At 40.8% G+C, this 16,178-nt stretch overlaps 1 protein-coding gene across 1 annotated transcript; it reads right to left on the reverse strand.

The window, feature by feature from the left end:
• Positions 1 to 4,140: 4,140 nt before the first annotated feature.
• Positions 4,141 to 11,565, reverse strand: LOC143749623 (Fc receptor-like protein 5). The gene is made up of 8 exons (XM_077242042.1): positions 11,332 to 11,565; positions 10,762 to 10,797; positions 8,574 to 8,846; positions 8,369 to 8,497; positions 7,419 to 7,589; positions 7,057 to 7,338; positions 5,195 to 5,437; positions 4,141 to 5,100 (listed from the first exon to the last, which is right to left on the reverse strand). Exons 1-8 carry the CDS (start codon positions 11,360 to 11,362, stop codon positions 4,970 to 4,972), a joined length of 1,296 nt encoding a protein of 431 aa, XP_077098157.1. The 5' UTR covers positions 11,363 to 11,565; the 3' UTR covers positions 4,141 to 4,969.
• Positions 11,566 to 16,178: the final 4,613 nt, after the last annotated feature.

The raw sequence follows: 16,178 nt of genomic DNA on the forward strand, positions 1-16,178 counted from the left end.
GCTTCTTTGGGCATCATTTGATTTTTTCAGGGTACCGATGTCGATAACAAATTTAGTGAAAGCCTATTTTGGAGATTTGCAATTTAGTTTCTCAACTCCAGAATTCAGCACTACATGGCAATGCTTAGAGGTTGGAATAATGGCAGGATGCACCATTTCTCCACTGGCTTTTACCATGGCAATGGAAGTAATCATTAGGGCATCAAAATGGTTAGTAGGAGGAGAGCGCTTGGCTTCTGGGATGCGACTACCACCAATCAGAGCATACATGGATGACATGACAACCATGACTACAACGGTAGCCTGCACTAATCGGTTATTGGGGAAGTTAACAGATAATATTGAATGGGCACGAAGGCAATTTAAGCCCTCTAAATCAAGGAGCATCTCAATAGTTAAAGGCAAGGTAGTAGATAAAATATTCTTCATTAATGGTGAGGCAATACCAACAGTTTCTCAGAAGCCAGTGAAGAGTCTAGGGAGATGGTACGATGGGGATCTAAAGGACACAGTTCGAGTGGGAGAAGTTAGACGACAAGCAGTGGAAGGGTTGAAGAGCATAAACAGCTGTGCTCTACCAGGCAAACTAAAACTCTGGTGCTTTCAGTTTGGTCTACTGCCAAGGTTGCTGTGGCCACTGACTGTGTACGAGGTTTCTTTGAGAACAGTGGATAAGCTGGAAGCGTTAATAAGTTCATACATCAGGAAATGGTTGGGAGTTCCACGCTGCCTCAGCAGAGTGGGACTTTATAGTAAAGGAGTATTGCAGCTGCCAGTGTCTGCTTTAACCGAGAAGTTTAAGTGTGCCAAGGTCAGACTGGAAATGACTTTAGCAGAGTCACGCGACAAATGTGTAAGGGAGGCAGCCCCTGTGGTAAAAACTGGTAGAAAGTGGTCAGCAAAGAAATCTGTAGTAGAGGCAAAGGCTGACCTTCAAATTGGGGATATCGTGGGACAGGTACAGCATGGAAGAGGGGGTTTTGGGCTCAGTTTAGCTCTTCCTAAATGGCACAAGGCAGGCCCAGCTCAAAGGAGGAAGCTGGTAGTCAACGAGGTGCGAAAGCAGGAGGAGAGGATGAGATGTATAAAGGCCATTTCCCAGGCCAAGCAGGGAGAGTGGATGAGATGGGAGAGTGTGGAACAACGAAAAATGGGCTGGCAAGACCTTTGGTCAATGGAAGAGAGTAGGATCAGTTTCCTTATTAGGTCAACATATGATGTTCTCCCATCACCGCAGAACCTAAACCTCTGGGTAGGAGAGGATCCCTCTTGTCCTTTGTGTTCATCACCTGCCACATTAAGGCACATTTTGACAGGATGTAAGGTGGCTCTTAGCCAAGGTCGGTTTACTTGGCGCCGTGACCATGTTTTGCGATGTTTGGCTTTAGCATTGGAAGGCAAGCGTAGTATGACCAATAAGTTGCCGCCTGTTCTAGCAAAACATTACACGCAGAAGACAATATTCCTCCGCCCAGGCGAGCAACCACCAAGAAAAGGTGCTAACACCAATTCTCGCCCAGGACAACTGGAAGCTGCTAGGGACTGGAAGATGCTGGCTGATCTTGATCAACAGCTTATTTTTCCACCTGAGATTGCCACCACTAACCTACGACCAGATATTGTTTTGTGGTCTGGATCAGCACGCATTGTTCAAATGATAGAGTTAACAGTGCCATGGGAGGATGCGGTAGATGAGGCATATGAGAGGAAGAAATTGCGGTATGCTCATCTGGCCACTGAAGCAGAACAGCGAGGATGGAGAGTCCAGGTTTATCCAGTGGAAGTGGGTTGTCGAGGTTTTGTGGCACACTCTACAACCCGGTTCCTCAGAGACGTCGGATTCAGTGGTCAAGAGTTGCGTCGCACAGTAAAGAACTTATCTGAAGCAGCAGAAAGGAGCAGCAACTGGCTGTGGTTGAGACGGAAAGATTCTAGCTGGCTGAGTACAGGCCGCCATGCTACGGTTTCGTAGAATTCTTGAAAACTTGAAGGGTGTTGGTTTATTTGTATAGGTTGTATAGTATTTACAGTCATTGCGTTCCTGTGTATATTGCGTGAATGACGGGATGTTGGGCAGATGTTGTGTTTTGCGGTAGGTGGTATGCCATACGGAACCGTTGCCACTGAAACTGCATATTAACGCACCAGTGGGGCTCGACAGCCTTAGTCAAACGGGTTGGCGCGTATGGTTGGGTTGCGGAGAGATTGTGAGATTCTGGTTAGGTCTCAGCAGCAAGAGGGAAGTAGAGGTCAGTAAGCTGGGCTGAGTTGAGTGGGGGACGGAGGGGGGTGACTCTGGGACGCCAGAGTCACTGTCGAGCCCTCTTGAGGTGTCGTGTGCTAGTCGACGAAACACTGAGGACGGAAGGTGCCCACTTGAAGACCCTAGAGATGTTCCCTACTCCGCTCAATCCAGAGGGTTGTTATGGGGGGACCGCACTGTGGTTGCAGCCGTTGTGTGTGCTGGCGCGCAAATACACTATTAACACCAGACAGAAGGAGATTCACGTCACCAGATGGAAAGAAGCGTAAATGGATGGAGAAGCATAGGTTACTGTAAAGCTACGTCTTAGTTGGTGCTTATCTTGGCGAAACCCATTACAAATCAGCATGAAGATTTAACATCTACTCTCGTGTAATGGAAATCATAATAATAATTATTATTATAATAATAATAATATGTTACATTTACATAGCACTTTTTCTGGGACCTCAAAGCGCTTTACATAGAAGGGGGAATCTCCTCAACCACCACCAATGTGCAGCACCACCTGGATGATGCGACGACAGACATATTGCGCCAGAACACCCACCACACACCAGATTACTGGTGGAGAGGAGACAGTGATGAAGCCAATCAGTATATGGGGATGATTAGGAGGCCATGATTGACAGAGGCCAAGGGGCAAGTTTGGCCAGGATGCCGGGGTTACACCCCTACTCTTTATCGAAGGACATCCTGGGATTTTTTATGACCGCAGAGAGTCAGGACCTCGATTTAACATCTCATCCGAAGGACGGTGCTTTTGACAGTATAGTGTCCCCATCACTATACTGGGGCGTACACAGACCACAGGGTGAGAGCCCCCTGCTGGCCTCACTAACACCTCTTCCAGCAGAAACCTGATTTTCTCAGGAGGTCTCCCATCCAGTTACTAACCACGCTTAGCCCTGCTTAGCTTCAGTGGGCGACCAGTCTTGGGCTACAGGGTGATATGGCTGCTGGCAACTCAATAATGTTTCTGATTCACTTAAAAGAAACGACACGTAAGAGTCACTTATTCGGAAACCAGTCTACACTTGTTTCGCAGTGTAGCGACACTGTCAGTAAAAACTCCTCAGAAAAATATAGTCAATTAGACATTGAGATACTGGGGGTGAAAGAGGAAATACAGCAGGAAATAAGCTACTGCTTACTAAGAATTATTAAGTTGATGGCGTCATGATGCAATGCAATCCAAACAACAGAATGTGTAAAAGAATTACTTGTGAATTGCTGTTGGTACAGAGGAGCGCAGAACGGGCCACCTGTCTGACCCGGGCCCTTAGTCGTCCTAATCTTAACCTACAGCGCCCATGGTGACACTGCAAGATTTTTAACAAAGCATCAACTCCAGAATATTTTTAAAAGGCATTGTTTGTTTATTTTATGAAATGAACCATTAAAATAGTGACAAATCTACTGAGCACGAACCAGCTCATTACAGCTATTTGTTCGGAAATGATTGTACTCTGGTCGCTAAATAATAATAAAAAAAATGTGTGTGTGTATGCGCACACTATGAGGTTGCTAGTAGTGGTTGTATGATGTATGTATATGATTTGGTAATAGGGGAGAGCCTATACACTGGTCAAATTTAGGCTGACTTCCTGATTTTTTTTAAACGTTTTTAAAAATGATTGTAGTTCAGGAGATGCCCGTAAGGTGATCGGCTCAGCTCGTAGTTTCTCATACAGGATGATGCAAACCATTCGAACATCAACGATTCTACGATTTCTCCCAACGGAGAAAAAAGAAAACCACTGAAATTGAGCTTCTACAATGGCAAAGATTGCACCGTGTACACCCGGCAAATTTCTAGTTGATGGTGCCTTGATGCAAAATAAACCTCATGCAGTGTGAAAAGAAACATACACCAGTGGTCTTTAGATTTGTTTTATTCATTCTTAATGCAGAACACATAACACATAAGAAATGTAATTAGTGGTGCTTGCTAAGCATCAATATTGCGTTACTCATATTACACATTAAACTCATATTTACATTCAGAAACCACTGCAATATTTTGCTGTGTGCATTTGTTCACTGCAACATATGCAACATTTTCATACACCAGTCAGAACCAAAAAACAATCACATGTGAAGTCATTGGCTTTATATATATAAAAAAAATGCATGTTCAGGGATCGATTAAAATGTGAGAGTATTCTTTTTATCTGCATATGATAAATGTAATAATCGATGTAGATGACATAGGTCATAGTTATTTTGATTTGACTGTACAAGTAACACACTGCAAGAATTAACAACAAAAAGCTCCAGATTATTTTTTTTCTAATCAGCATTGGATCTTTATTTTAAAAGGAGAAACATGAACAGTTAAAAATGCTGTTGTCACTAAAACACAGTTTTAGTGTGTTTTCTTTACAGTAAGCACGCTCTGCCCAAGCTTGTGAATAAGATATTGAGTGATTCCAGGAAGCATGGACGTTTTCTTGGTTTAATATCAGATAGAAGTTTCTTCTTCAACAGATATAATTGTTAAATACACACAAAACATTTTACTTAAGCTAAGTTTTTTCATTATCTTTCATTGTGTTGATTTTTTCAGCAAAGTTATGCTCAAGGACAGATTCAAATGGATTGATTTGTATTGTCACAATACCTCCAGTGAGCAAGCAAAAGACACCAGTCACAATTGGCCAATTCAATATATGTAGCCTAATGTTGATTATGATTTCTAATAGATCACTGAGGTGTTTTTCCTCTCATTCGACAGCATTTGTAAATCAGCACGACTGTCACTATCAGATATGGACAAGCTGCCAGTACAGAACTGAGTATTTTGAGGACAGAGATCTGAGATTCTGAATGAGACCCTGAAAAAGAGACACACAAACACTTTATCATGCGCTATATCTGAACGAGGGCATAAGAAGAAATAAATCACCTCACAGTTTCAGTGACTCTCACCTCTGACTGAGATCCAACTCTTGGGAGACTTTCCTCTCTCTGGGTGTTTGCAGTAGTAGAAACCCTCATGTCGCTTCGAGAAAGTAGGGATGATCATCTCTGTAGTTTGATTCTGGATGAGTGATCCATCTTTATAGAAATCGGCTCTGAGTTTTGGTGGGCTTATATATGGATAAAAACAGCGTAGAGTCAGATTATCTCCTTCAGTCACAGGATGAACGGGACTCTCCAGAATCACACCAGCTACAGAAACACAGGAGACATGCAACATTTGCAAATAGACAGTATAGCGGACTGAGTTGGGAAGCTTTCACTGTTTTGCTGACGACACTCAAATGTATATTTCCTCATATATTATTTGGACCAAACGGTTACATTGTGTAATAAAGTTAAGAACTTGGGTGTTATGTTTGATAGCAATCTTTCTTTTGATAATCCCATTGTCAGTGTTAACAGTCTTTTTTCACTTAGAAATGTTGCCAAACTATGACATATGCTGTCTAATGGTGAAAAACGAATTAATTCGTTCATGACCTCAATACCAGATTAGCATAATGCTTTTTTGGATAGATGTCACACAGGCTCTAGGAGCTCCCTTACTAGATCCTATCAAAATGATCACATCAGCCCCATTTTAACATCTCTAAATTTGATTTAGACTAAAATTAAATTTTAATGATATTTTTTCAGTTTGTTGATATTTTACAGACTCAACATTTTAGCCATAGTCAACACTTTACACATTTGGCTGATGCTGTGCCTCTCTCAACCACAAACGCCTTCTTTCATCTGTTTTTTGCACTCTTCTCTTTAACTTTTGTCAGTCTATTAAAACCCAAAGTGTTTTTTCCCGGTGCAACCGATTAGTACACACCAAAACGCGACCATTTTTCAGCAGCAATAATCAGCCAAATATGTCCGTCAGTCCGTTCAGTTCAGTGGCATTGTTTACGTTCAATGCCTCCAAAATGGCCGATTTCCAGATTGATGACATGTAGTGAAAACACTCTATAGAGAAAAATTCACCTTTCATTTGGATTACATAATCAGAGAGTATTTGTTTTTGATTCAAATGGTTCATTTAAAAGTAGACATTTCAAACTTTCTATATACTCATGTCTGTGAAGCATGTAGTCTATATGTCGAGTTTCGGTTAATTTGTGACATGCTCCAGTTCTTCTTGAAGTCAGAGCAAGACTTTGTGCTCTCAGTTTATTCTGTTCACTGTCGAGTGTTTCATTTGTCGTGTTGTTGGTCTTGGCAGCAATTATCTTGGCGCAAATATTTCACCCTGTTGGCATCGAGTCTGGGTAAATGTAGCCACACTGTTGATCTTTTCCACATCTTTTACATCGATGGGGGTTGGGACGCTTACACACTAGCCTCATGTGTGAGCCACGTCTCTGAGTGTAACCGGCGTAAAATAGTGTTTTTTCTTGATGCCTTTGAAGCCTCACAGTGTGTTACCTGAGTCACAATGGCTCTGGCCACAGCCAATCATAGTGCATGCTTATGGGCTTACCCCTTAGGTATTGAAATTTGGTACCGAATGACAAGACATTTTTTTTTGGCTTCGATGGTATTGAGGCAATTTGGTCTGTGCCTAAAAAGTATCGAACTCGATACCCAGCCCTAATATTGACGGTATAACAACATTTATTATTATAATAGATCTACAGTGTAATCGTATTACGTCAATACACACACACACACACAGTTATTTTTACATATAGTTATATTAGACAAAACTTCAAAAAGGTTGAAGATCCCTGATCTAATGCTTCCTTCACCAATCTGCTTATGCGTTGTTTGTAACATACCAGTTAAATGAACCAGAAATGAATACAGAAATAAAGACTCACTGTGTACAGTGATATTAACATGCTGATAGTTCTCTCCAGATTCAGACTGACACCAGTAAACTCCAGTGTCCCATGGGTCAGTGGATCTGATTGTACATGTAGATCCTTTTTGTGATGCCCAGCGTAATGATGAACAATCTTCCAGCCGCCCGCTGTTTGTGTATCTTCTCACTGTCCATCCATCAGAGTTACTCTGGTCCTCACAGCTCAGAGAGAGAGAGACAGATGTGAAGTGTTGAGTTCTGCTGGGACTGATGATCAGAGACACCGGAGGAGAAACACCTGACAAGACAATTACAGCTATCATTTGGAAATTGTCTTTATTAAATATGAAAAATAATCAAAACTATGTGTGAACTCACCAGTGACCCACAGTGGTTGTGTGTTGCTGTACTCAGTTTTATAGGCTGGTTTTCCTCTCTCTGCTCTGCACACGTAAACTCCAGTGTGTTTTAGAGCAGCAGAACTGACGGTGTATTTTCCTCCAGCTCCTCTGCTGCTGTCTGAGAGCAGCTCATAATCATTCCTGCTCCCTGTATAAGATGCGAAATGTTAGGATCTTAAAGATGTATTTCTACCTAATCTGACCTTTAAAATCTAATATAACTTTTGTAAATGTTACAGTTCTGTCTCCTACACCAGCCTCATATGCATATGCAGATAAATATATGCCATTTGTATAGGTTGATTTCCAAGGGAAGTGTAAACACGGGCACTATTAGCCAATTGCACAGACTGATCTCATGAAATGGCGTATGTATGACACGCCAATTCGTATTTCCATTTTTGGCGTGCTATCAACACACATAATCGCTTTTCAGCGTGTTTATCAACGCCTTTGACTTAACGTTATATTACTGTATTATGTATATATAGATATATGACCTACCCCAACCCCATCCCTAAACCTACCCGTCACTGGGGTTAATACCATTTATGAGTGTTCTCCTACCATCCTAGGAAAAGAAATATCGCTCCACAGATGTAGATATAGATTTTGCTTCGTTTCGCTCGGACATTTAACGGCGTACACATACACGCGGAATCACTCGGACATTTAATGGCGTAGACATACACGCAAAAGATTTCGGCGTGGACATACACGCGGATAGCTCAAAATGCGTATAGATAACACGCCACTTGACTTGAAAGTGGCGTGTATGTTTACGCGAAGTCATGATGTCATGTTGAATTGCAAGAGTTTGGGGTAGAATGTTATTGATGTAATCCTTAGTCAGGTTGATTAAGTCATATTGACTTGAATAAACCCAGTTAATTTGGAGGTTATCAGATGAAAAACATTATAACTGACCTGAGACAGTTTTAGTGAACCAGCTGAATGTCCAGCCTGTAGAGGAGCCGTTAACCTCACAGTTCAAAGTCACTGGATCTCCTTCAGTCATCCACATCTGAGGAGAAACACTTAAAACTGCTATGGAAACTGAAATAGAGACATTGCTCATTAATAACATGTTAAACGTTTGTGTGTGTGTTTATGAAGAGATGATCAAACTCACGTGATACTGTCAGTGTAACTTCATCACTGTGTTGTGAGCTGCGTGATCCTTCAGTCTCTGTCCCATTACAGAAGTATTTTCCCGCATCAGACTCAGTAGCAGAACTGAATGTGTGTTCCTGTCGTTCACTGAAAACACTGGTTGAACCGTCTTTATGCCAGTTGTACCGCCAGCTAGTGACTCCTTCACCATCAATGTCACATCTGAGAGTGACTGTCTCTCCTCTGAATACGTGATGATCAGGTTTAATGGTCACTCTGGGTTTTGGTATTTCTGTAAAATGATAACAATTCACAATGAAAACAATGTGCTGTTTGTTTAATGTATGAATATGGTTTCTTGATTACAAAACATACTTGCTAAATCAGGTTAGACTTTAGTGTTGTTCTCCATGTGTTGCTACAGCAGTTTTGTTAAAAATGTTGATGTTAGATAAACTAGCTCTATTGTTTCTGACCAGTAGGTGTTGCTGTCACCAAACCAATGAGGATTACACATTTTTTTAATAGTAAAAAATGTTACAGAGATGCATGCATCATGACTTACAATTTTTAATGACGCAGGGTTCTCAAGTCTCACGCATTGGCCGTGAGACACACGCAATTCAACCAGTTCACACACCACACCGTGTATTTCTCACGCTGAAAAAGCAATGCCAACCAAGTTGTCCTGCAAGCTTTATATATAACGTTGTGTACGAGGCACAGGCACACAAAGTGAAGTTTCCTGCCGCCAGCACGTATCTCGGCCAGATTGCGTTTGTTACTAGGCAACATAAATGCGCGAACACACGGAAGTTGACGGAACATTCTCGGCCACCGTACGTTCGTTGCTAGATTACCCACAACATCGCGCGAACACACGACGTGATCGAGAAGGTAAGTTGGAAGAAAGCTTGTCTAAAATTTTTATGCTAGAACATTTAATATACAGTTATAATACATTTCATTGATGCAGTAAAAAACTCTACAACTACTTTGTAACCAGGCCAGAAGCTTTGGCTCAGTTTGGCTAGCTTACATTATCTGAAACTAAGGGAAATGTTAGTGGGTATGGGAAGGAATGAAGATGTAGGCCTATTTCTTCATTTTATTTTAAATGATATATTATACTGTATTAATAGTCTTTCTAGTTACATTAAGGCTACATGTATTAAAGCAGAGTGCTCTGGGTAATATTTTATATCCTGTCAAAACATACATTAATCATTGCCATTGCATTTGTATTTTTCTAAGATGTCAGGGAAAAAGCAAAAATAAGTTTTCTCATTCTGGGCACCAAAGGGTAAGCCCCCTAAAAATGTGCAACAAACACTTACAACACAAAACACATTTCATAAGCTGGAGTGTGTACTCTTGTGTACACACACACACACACACACACACACACACACACACACACACACATACACACACACACACACACACACACACACACACACACACACACACACACACACACACACACACACACACGCACATGCACATGCACATACACACACACACACACACACACACACACACACACACACACACACAATAATACTCTAATATGTCCATTTGTTCACAATGTCCCACCACACAATAAATCATTATACCATTTCGACTAGACACATTCAAAATGCAAAAAGATTTGTTTTTCCAAACTGTTTGGAGCAATTTGTTATATTTTTGTAATTTTTGTATATTTGTGATTTCGAAATATAACATTAAAGATTATATTTGATGTGATGAATTGCTCTGTCATTTATCAGATTTACCAATTGTTATAATTTCAATTTGTGCTGGTTAATTATGAACATTGGGTAAAATTGGGGGGCGTGGATGGGCGGGGCTCCATTAGGGCTCCTCCCCTAACCGCATGTGATCTCACTCCAAGCTCTTGATAAGACTTGACAACCCTGATGATACGTCAGCTTTTTTAGTCTGTAAATGGCTAGTGGGTGGCCATGAAAATCGACAGTGGTTGTGAAAAACAGTTAACATATTAGACTTCAGAAATTGAAATCCTCTGTTCTATCTCAAGACTCCAGCAATATTAAACAATATTTGTGAATAATAGACTGACAATGTTAAAAAGGAAACGCTGTTAAATAGGCAATAAGGTGTATTTAGTCCTACAAATGTAACACTAATATTTATCAGCTTGAAACAGTTAGTGTAGATGAAGAGTATAAATCAAATATCACCTTTAGTGTGTCCAGAGTGGATGTTTGAGATCAGCACTAAAAACACAAAGAGAAAAACTCATTACAGTGTGAGCTGATCTGTTTTTTATACATCAGACATATAACAGTAGCTTATATTCATCTTTGCTTGTGAAAAACCATTATAAGTTTCAGATGTACTTATTTCTAGTGAGGCTTGTCTACTTTGTCTAGAGCTAAAGTCGTCTGTATGAGTGCCGATGGTGAATGTATTTGATAGATTTTGCCATTGCAGAGACAACTGTTTAAGAAACTTCAAGCAAAAATTCTTATCACAAACAGAGGAATGAAAATAAACTCTTAATGCCTATTTACAAAACTCTATGTCCTATTCACATCAAGTGCAAACACTACATGAAATAAAATGGCTTATAACTTTATCTAGCACTTTATGAATTAAACCTAAACTGTTGACATGTTTTACCTGATGTTTTTCCTCATGCCTTAGTGAAGTTTTATGTTGGATAAAGGTGTCTGTCATACCCATAAATGTAATGTAATGTAAAATCCACTGACATACAGAGAAAGAATACAGACAAAAACAATACTCACAGAGCAGAAGAGGAAGTTGACAGAGCTTCATACTGACTGAATAATGACAGATGGTTGAAGACACAGACTGTTATAACCTTAAGACTTAATCTACAATATGAAAGGCCTGGTTCTGTCATGTAATGGTACTGGCTTTAATAACAAATTCATGGAAGTAAAAATAAAAGCAGAAAGTAGTGAAAACTGCTTGGTTAACAGAAACCACGCCACGAGTATTGCATAACCTGCGGCAACAAAAGTAAAGGTTAAAAGTTGCACAATTCTGCGTGGAAACAACGGACATGGCAACCCTGAACTCATCTCTATCTTTTACCAGATCTCTGACACTGTGGGTGATTTACAGTACACTGTTAGACTTTTCAAGTTTTTTTTTACAGTAACTTACTGGCAACACTGTTGCCAGTAAGTTAATGTATTCGAGATTTACAGTACAGAACCACATTTTAGTTTTACAGTAACTTTGTGTTACTGTAATCATGTAATACAGTACCATTACTGTAAAAAAACTTTGTTAACAGTACACTAATCCAAATCAAAAATTAATTCTTACTAATTTAAAATTACACTTTTATCATTTTTATCCTACATAAGTCCTGACATTTAGTCCAAAGAGACACAATTATTACAAAATAAGAAATTCTTTATTTAAAACATTGCAAATACTTACACTTGAACATGTAAATGTGAGAAAAAAGTTCACTTTAAAACTCAATTCATATATTCTTTTCAGAATAACTTATATACATATAAATATAAATAACTTAATATAAATATACAATACACAAATATACAAAATAGAGCATGAATTTACATGTATAAAAGCAATTAGAGTGCATTCAATGTCACTTATTTTAAAAACACTGCAGAAAATAGTTTTTATAACAAAATATCTGGACGCTGCACATAAAACTGTTAACACACACTGAAAAACAGTAATTAAAGATACAATGCTAGGACCTTGCAACATTTTTTGTCATTTGTCTGTATACTGGATTTAACATAAACCCATTAACAAAGCAATACATTTAAGAATTGACAAAATAATGTAGTATTGAATGCAAAGTGCATTTAAGTATTAAAATTCATAGGACATGACATTAGAAATAACAGTCACTAAGGAATACTGTAAATGTGGTGTAAAATACTCATACACATGACTAAAACCTAAATGTCTAAAGCCAATGAATTCTGAAAGTACTCAAGTTTCTCAATAAACCTGGCACATTTGATGTCTTGAAACAACCAGGAATTATGACATTCCATTATGGCAAGGAATCTGTCAGAAGTCCCTCAAGGAAATAATGACAAAGTTAGTCATACATTTTGAGTATACACAAACATTTACACAGATAGAATTTATTAAAAAAACGAACCCCATTACATTTCATCATATGGTGAAACAGTATTTTATACACTTGGTTAACACTTCGAGGTGCACCTAGCTAAACAAATGCTGTTTAATCCAGTCCTGCAATGCCTTCATAAAGATGTGAAATGAAATGTTTAGTTTTTGTTGAAACTCTTTTAGGGAGCTGGTGATTCAACGCTATGAATATTTTGAAGAATGTACTTTGTAGTGATGCTGAACCTGATTGCATATTACAGAGAGGTGTTTCTATTAATTAGCTTGACACTCTGTTATTGATTACTGTTGTCTTCCTCTTCTCAACTTCCCCTGTCTTCCGACTCACTCCGGTTTTGATGGTGCATTTTGTTACCTCCTCTGGGTTTATCCTCACAAAAAACCTTTAAGCAAGAGAAAATTAATTTAATTTAATTTATTTTAAAAAAACATCCCAATATATTTAAATACAAAAAACTTAATTAATATTAATAAAATTTAAAGAAAAGTAAATTTTACTATACAATTGAAATTCAAAAGAATCTTAAAAACAGGCTTAAATATGTTTTGAGTCTGTGTGCTGTATTTCTTAAGCCATGAGTGGAAAAAAGCATTTTAGATTTCTTTGCTTTAAATGTTTTTGGTAACACTTTTGTTTGCCAAGTTTCTATGACTTTTTGCATGGGCAAAGAAGGTTTTCAAACAGTCAGTGTGGTGGCTACAAACTTTACAGCTAAATATATTGCTATAAGTCTTGTAACTGGAAATGCTGATGCAGAACTATTATATCAATGGATTTTGGACTATAATGGATCTCTTTCTTGTTTCTGAAAGTACATATAATTCCCCATTCCTTTTTTGTTTTTGTTTTTTTGTTTTTTTACCTTGCTTTATAAGAGGTCTTTATTATTTTTCTGAAAAATCTTAGCAAAGTGTCTCCACACAGTTCCTACGTTCAGCTCATGAGCTCCTCCCTCTGGCAAAATCTGCGATGATGGTTCCTTATCTGAAATATAAAATAGATCATGTCAATCCAAATGTAAAATTTGAAAGGGGAAAATACAGAGAATATCACATTAGCTTACTTCATGTTAATGTAAGGTAAACTTTGCTCGTTAAAAACAATTTTGTTTGAACTCGATAATTCAATAAACGCACACAAATCACCCAAAAGCTCCCTCTTCAGACAAAACTTGCGACTCCACAGCTACTTTCTAATCTAAAACGTAAAATAAATACTGTCGATCCAAATGTCAAAAATGAGAAAGAAAAAAAAACTACATGGTGTCTAAATATAAAACAACGTTATTTTCGTAGCTAGTTGCCAATGTTAACCTAACTTCATTTTAATGTAATAATGTTAACTATGCTTTATAAAAAAAATGAATTAAAAAAACTTGCTTTTAATCGGTAATTCAATAAGCTCACAGAGCCTTATTTAAAATAAAACGTTAGTTTTACATCAGTTTTTAGCCCCAATGCTGACAGGAAAGCGTCAACCGTCCCCAAAACCAAGAGCTCTGGCCTCGGGCAAAATGTATGACTGCACTGTAACGTTAATTCCCTTTCGTTGTCACTCCGAGTTACGTCGGATGACGACGAATGGGGTTTTGCTTAGAAAGCCTATCGACTTCGAGTATTACAAAACAAGCCAATGGCAAAGGAATGCCATGGGTCTGCGGAATTTGCATAGCGTAACTCCGCCTTACCTCGTGGGTATAAAAGGAGGACGCTGGCAACATGCAGATATGTTTTCGCTTCGGAGCCAAGAGTATCTCTTCACTCCACAGCCATTTCTGACTTCACTCTACGAGACGAGCCACTCTCTTCACATTGCCTGCTGATCTGTGCAATGATCTGCCAGTGAGTGTGTTTCTCCCTGCTCGCTTCAACATTGCAGAGTTTTTTCCTCTCACAAAAGAGCTCGCACGCGGCACGTTTTTTTAAAGACGGCTCGCCCGTGCATTTCTGGTTGCGGTTGACTTATTTCCGATGAGCACATTCTCTGCTCTGCGTGCTTGGGCTTGATCACGCTAGAGCAGCGTTTGTGGATGACTCACATTCTCCACGCGGGAACGTGACCATCGCGTCATTACGGTCGAGACTCAATGATCTCGTTAGAGAGAGAGTCCCCTCATCCTCACCCTGATCTAACACTCTCCACGTGAGGTGCTACTTCGGCTGGTGGCCAGGGTGACCTGAGGGTGATGGTGTGGAACAAGGCGCTTTCTATCCGTCCGTGCCCCACGCCCCCTCTTAATTGACGCAACCCGTGAGCGACGTCCGCGGGCCCGTCTTCGGACCCCCCACGAGTTTCCTTTGATGTTCCAGAATCGGATCTGTTGTCCATCGCAGCATCACAGGGCGGGCAAGAATCTTCAAGAAGTGAAGATTCGGCAGTGCTGCCACTTTCGGGTGTGCATATGGCATTTGTCGAGTCAGATCCTGAGATGACGGCCATGCTTTCCCAGGCCGCTGCGAGCATCGGACTAGAGTGGGACCTTCCACCCTGTCCTGAGCGCTCGCTGCTGGATGATTGGTTTTTGGGTGCGGCCGCTGACACCTGTCAGCGTCCACCCCAATACCTTTCTTCCCGGATGTACATCAGGAGATCTCGAAATCCTCGAAGACCCCCATGTTTTCCAGCGATCCTTTGTTGATCTCCTCCGCCTTTCCTCCCCTCGACGCGGCCGCTGCCCATGGGTACACTGGGGTGCCCCCGGTCGAACGCTCTGTTGCGATGCTACAGTGTCCTCAGAGTGCTTCCTCTCGGTGCGATCCTAAGCACCCGTCCGAAGCCTGTAGTTTTTTGTCTACACTTGTGGCGAAATCCTATAGTGCCACAGGACAGGCAGCCGCCTCACTGCATGCCATGGCCATTCTGCTAGTCTACCAGACCCAGATACTCACAGACATGCACGAGGGCGGGACTGACCCAGGGCTCTTTAATGAGCTGCGTGCCGCCACTGACCTTGCTCTTCGAACGACGAAAGTGGCCGTACGCTCCCTGGGTCAGGTGATGCCCACCATTCTGTGGCTGAACCTGTCCAATGTGCAGGATGTCGGGCGGACCCGTCTGCTCGACAGTCCCATATCCCAGGTCGGCCTCTTCGGCGGTGTGGTTGAGGGCTTTGCCCAACAGTACTCAACCGCCCATGAGCAGACTGAGGCTTATTCTGCCCCGACGGCCCCGCTGTTCACTCATATCCCTCAGTCTCCCCACCGCCGAAGGCGGCCTCCCGCGGCTCCCACCCCGCCCGTTCACCAGTGGTGGTGGTTACCATCACTTCCGCTTAGCATCGTCCACAAGACATGTCTACGCGTTGAAGTGGAACCTCTTCGTCAACTGGGCTCTTCTCACCGAGAAGACCCCCGGAGATGTTCGATCAGTGTCGTACTTTCCTTCCTTCAAGTAGGGTTGGAGCGAAGGCTGTCTCCCTCCACCCTGAAAGTATACGTTGCCGCTATAGCCGCACACCATGATACAGTGGAAGGTAAGTCCGTA

Source organism: Siphateles boraxobius, unplaced genomic scaffold (genome assembly GCF_051911475.1).
Source record: "Siphateles boraxobius isolate OS27281-9 unplaced genomic scaffold, OSU_SipBor_1 25, whole genome shotgun sequence".
NCBI lineage: Eukaryota > Metazoa > Chordata > Actinopteri > Cypriniformes > Leuciscidae > Siphateles > Siphateles boraxobius.

What these genes read in the sequence shown, in the direction of transcription:
- LOC143749623 (XM_077242042.1), bottom strand. Translation starts at nt 11,362, where the DNA reads ATGAAGCTCTGTCAACTTCCTCTTCTGCTCT. An exon ending in GTTCACTAAAACTGTCTCAG is followed by an intron (nt 7,590 to 8,368) that starts GTCAGTTATAAT and finishes CATCTTATACAG; the next exon opens with GGAGCAGGAATGATTATGAG. An exon ending in TGTTAATATCACTGTACACA is followed by an intron (nt 5,438 to 7,056) that starts GTGAGTCTTTAT and finishes GTGTTTCTGTAG; the next exon opens with CTGGTGTGATTCTGGAGAGT.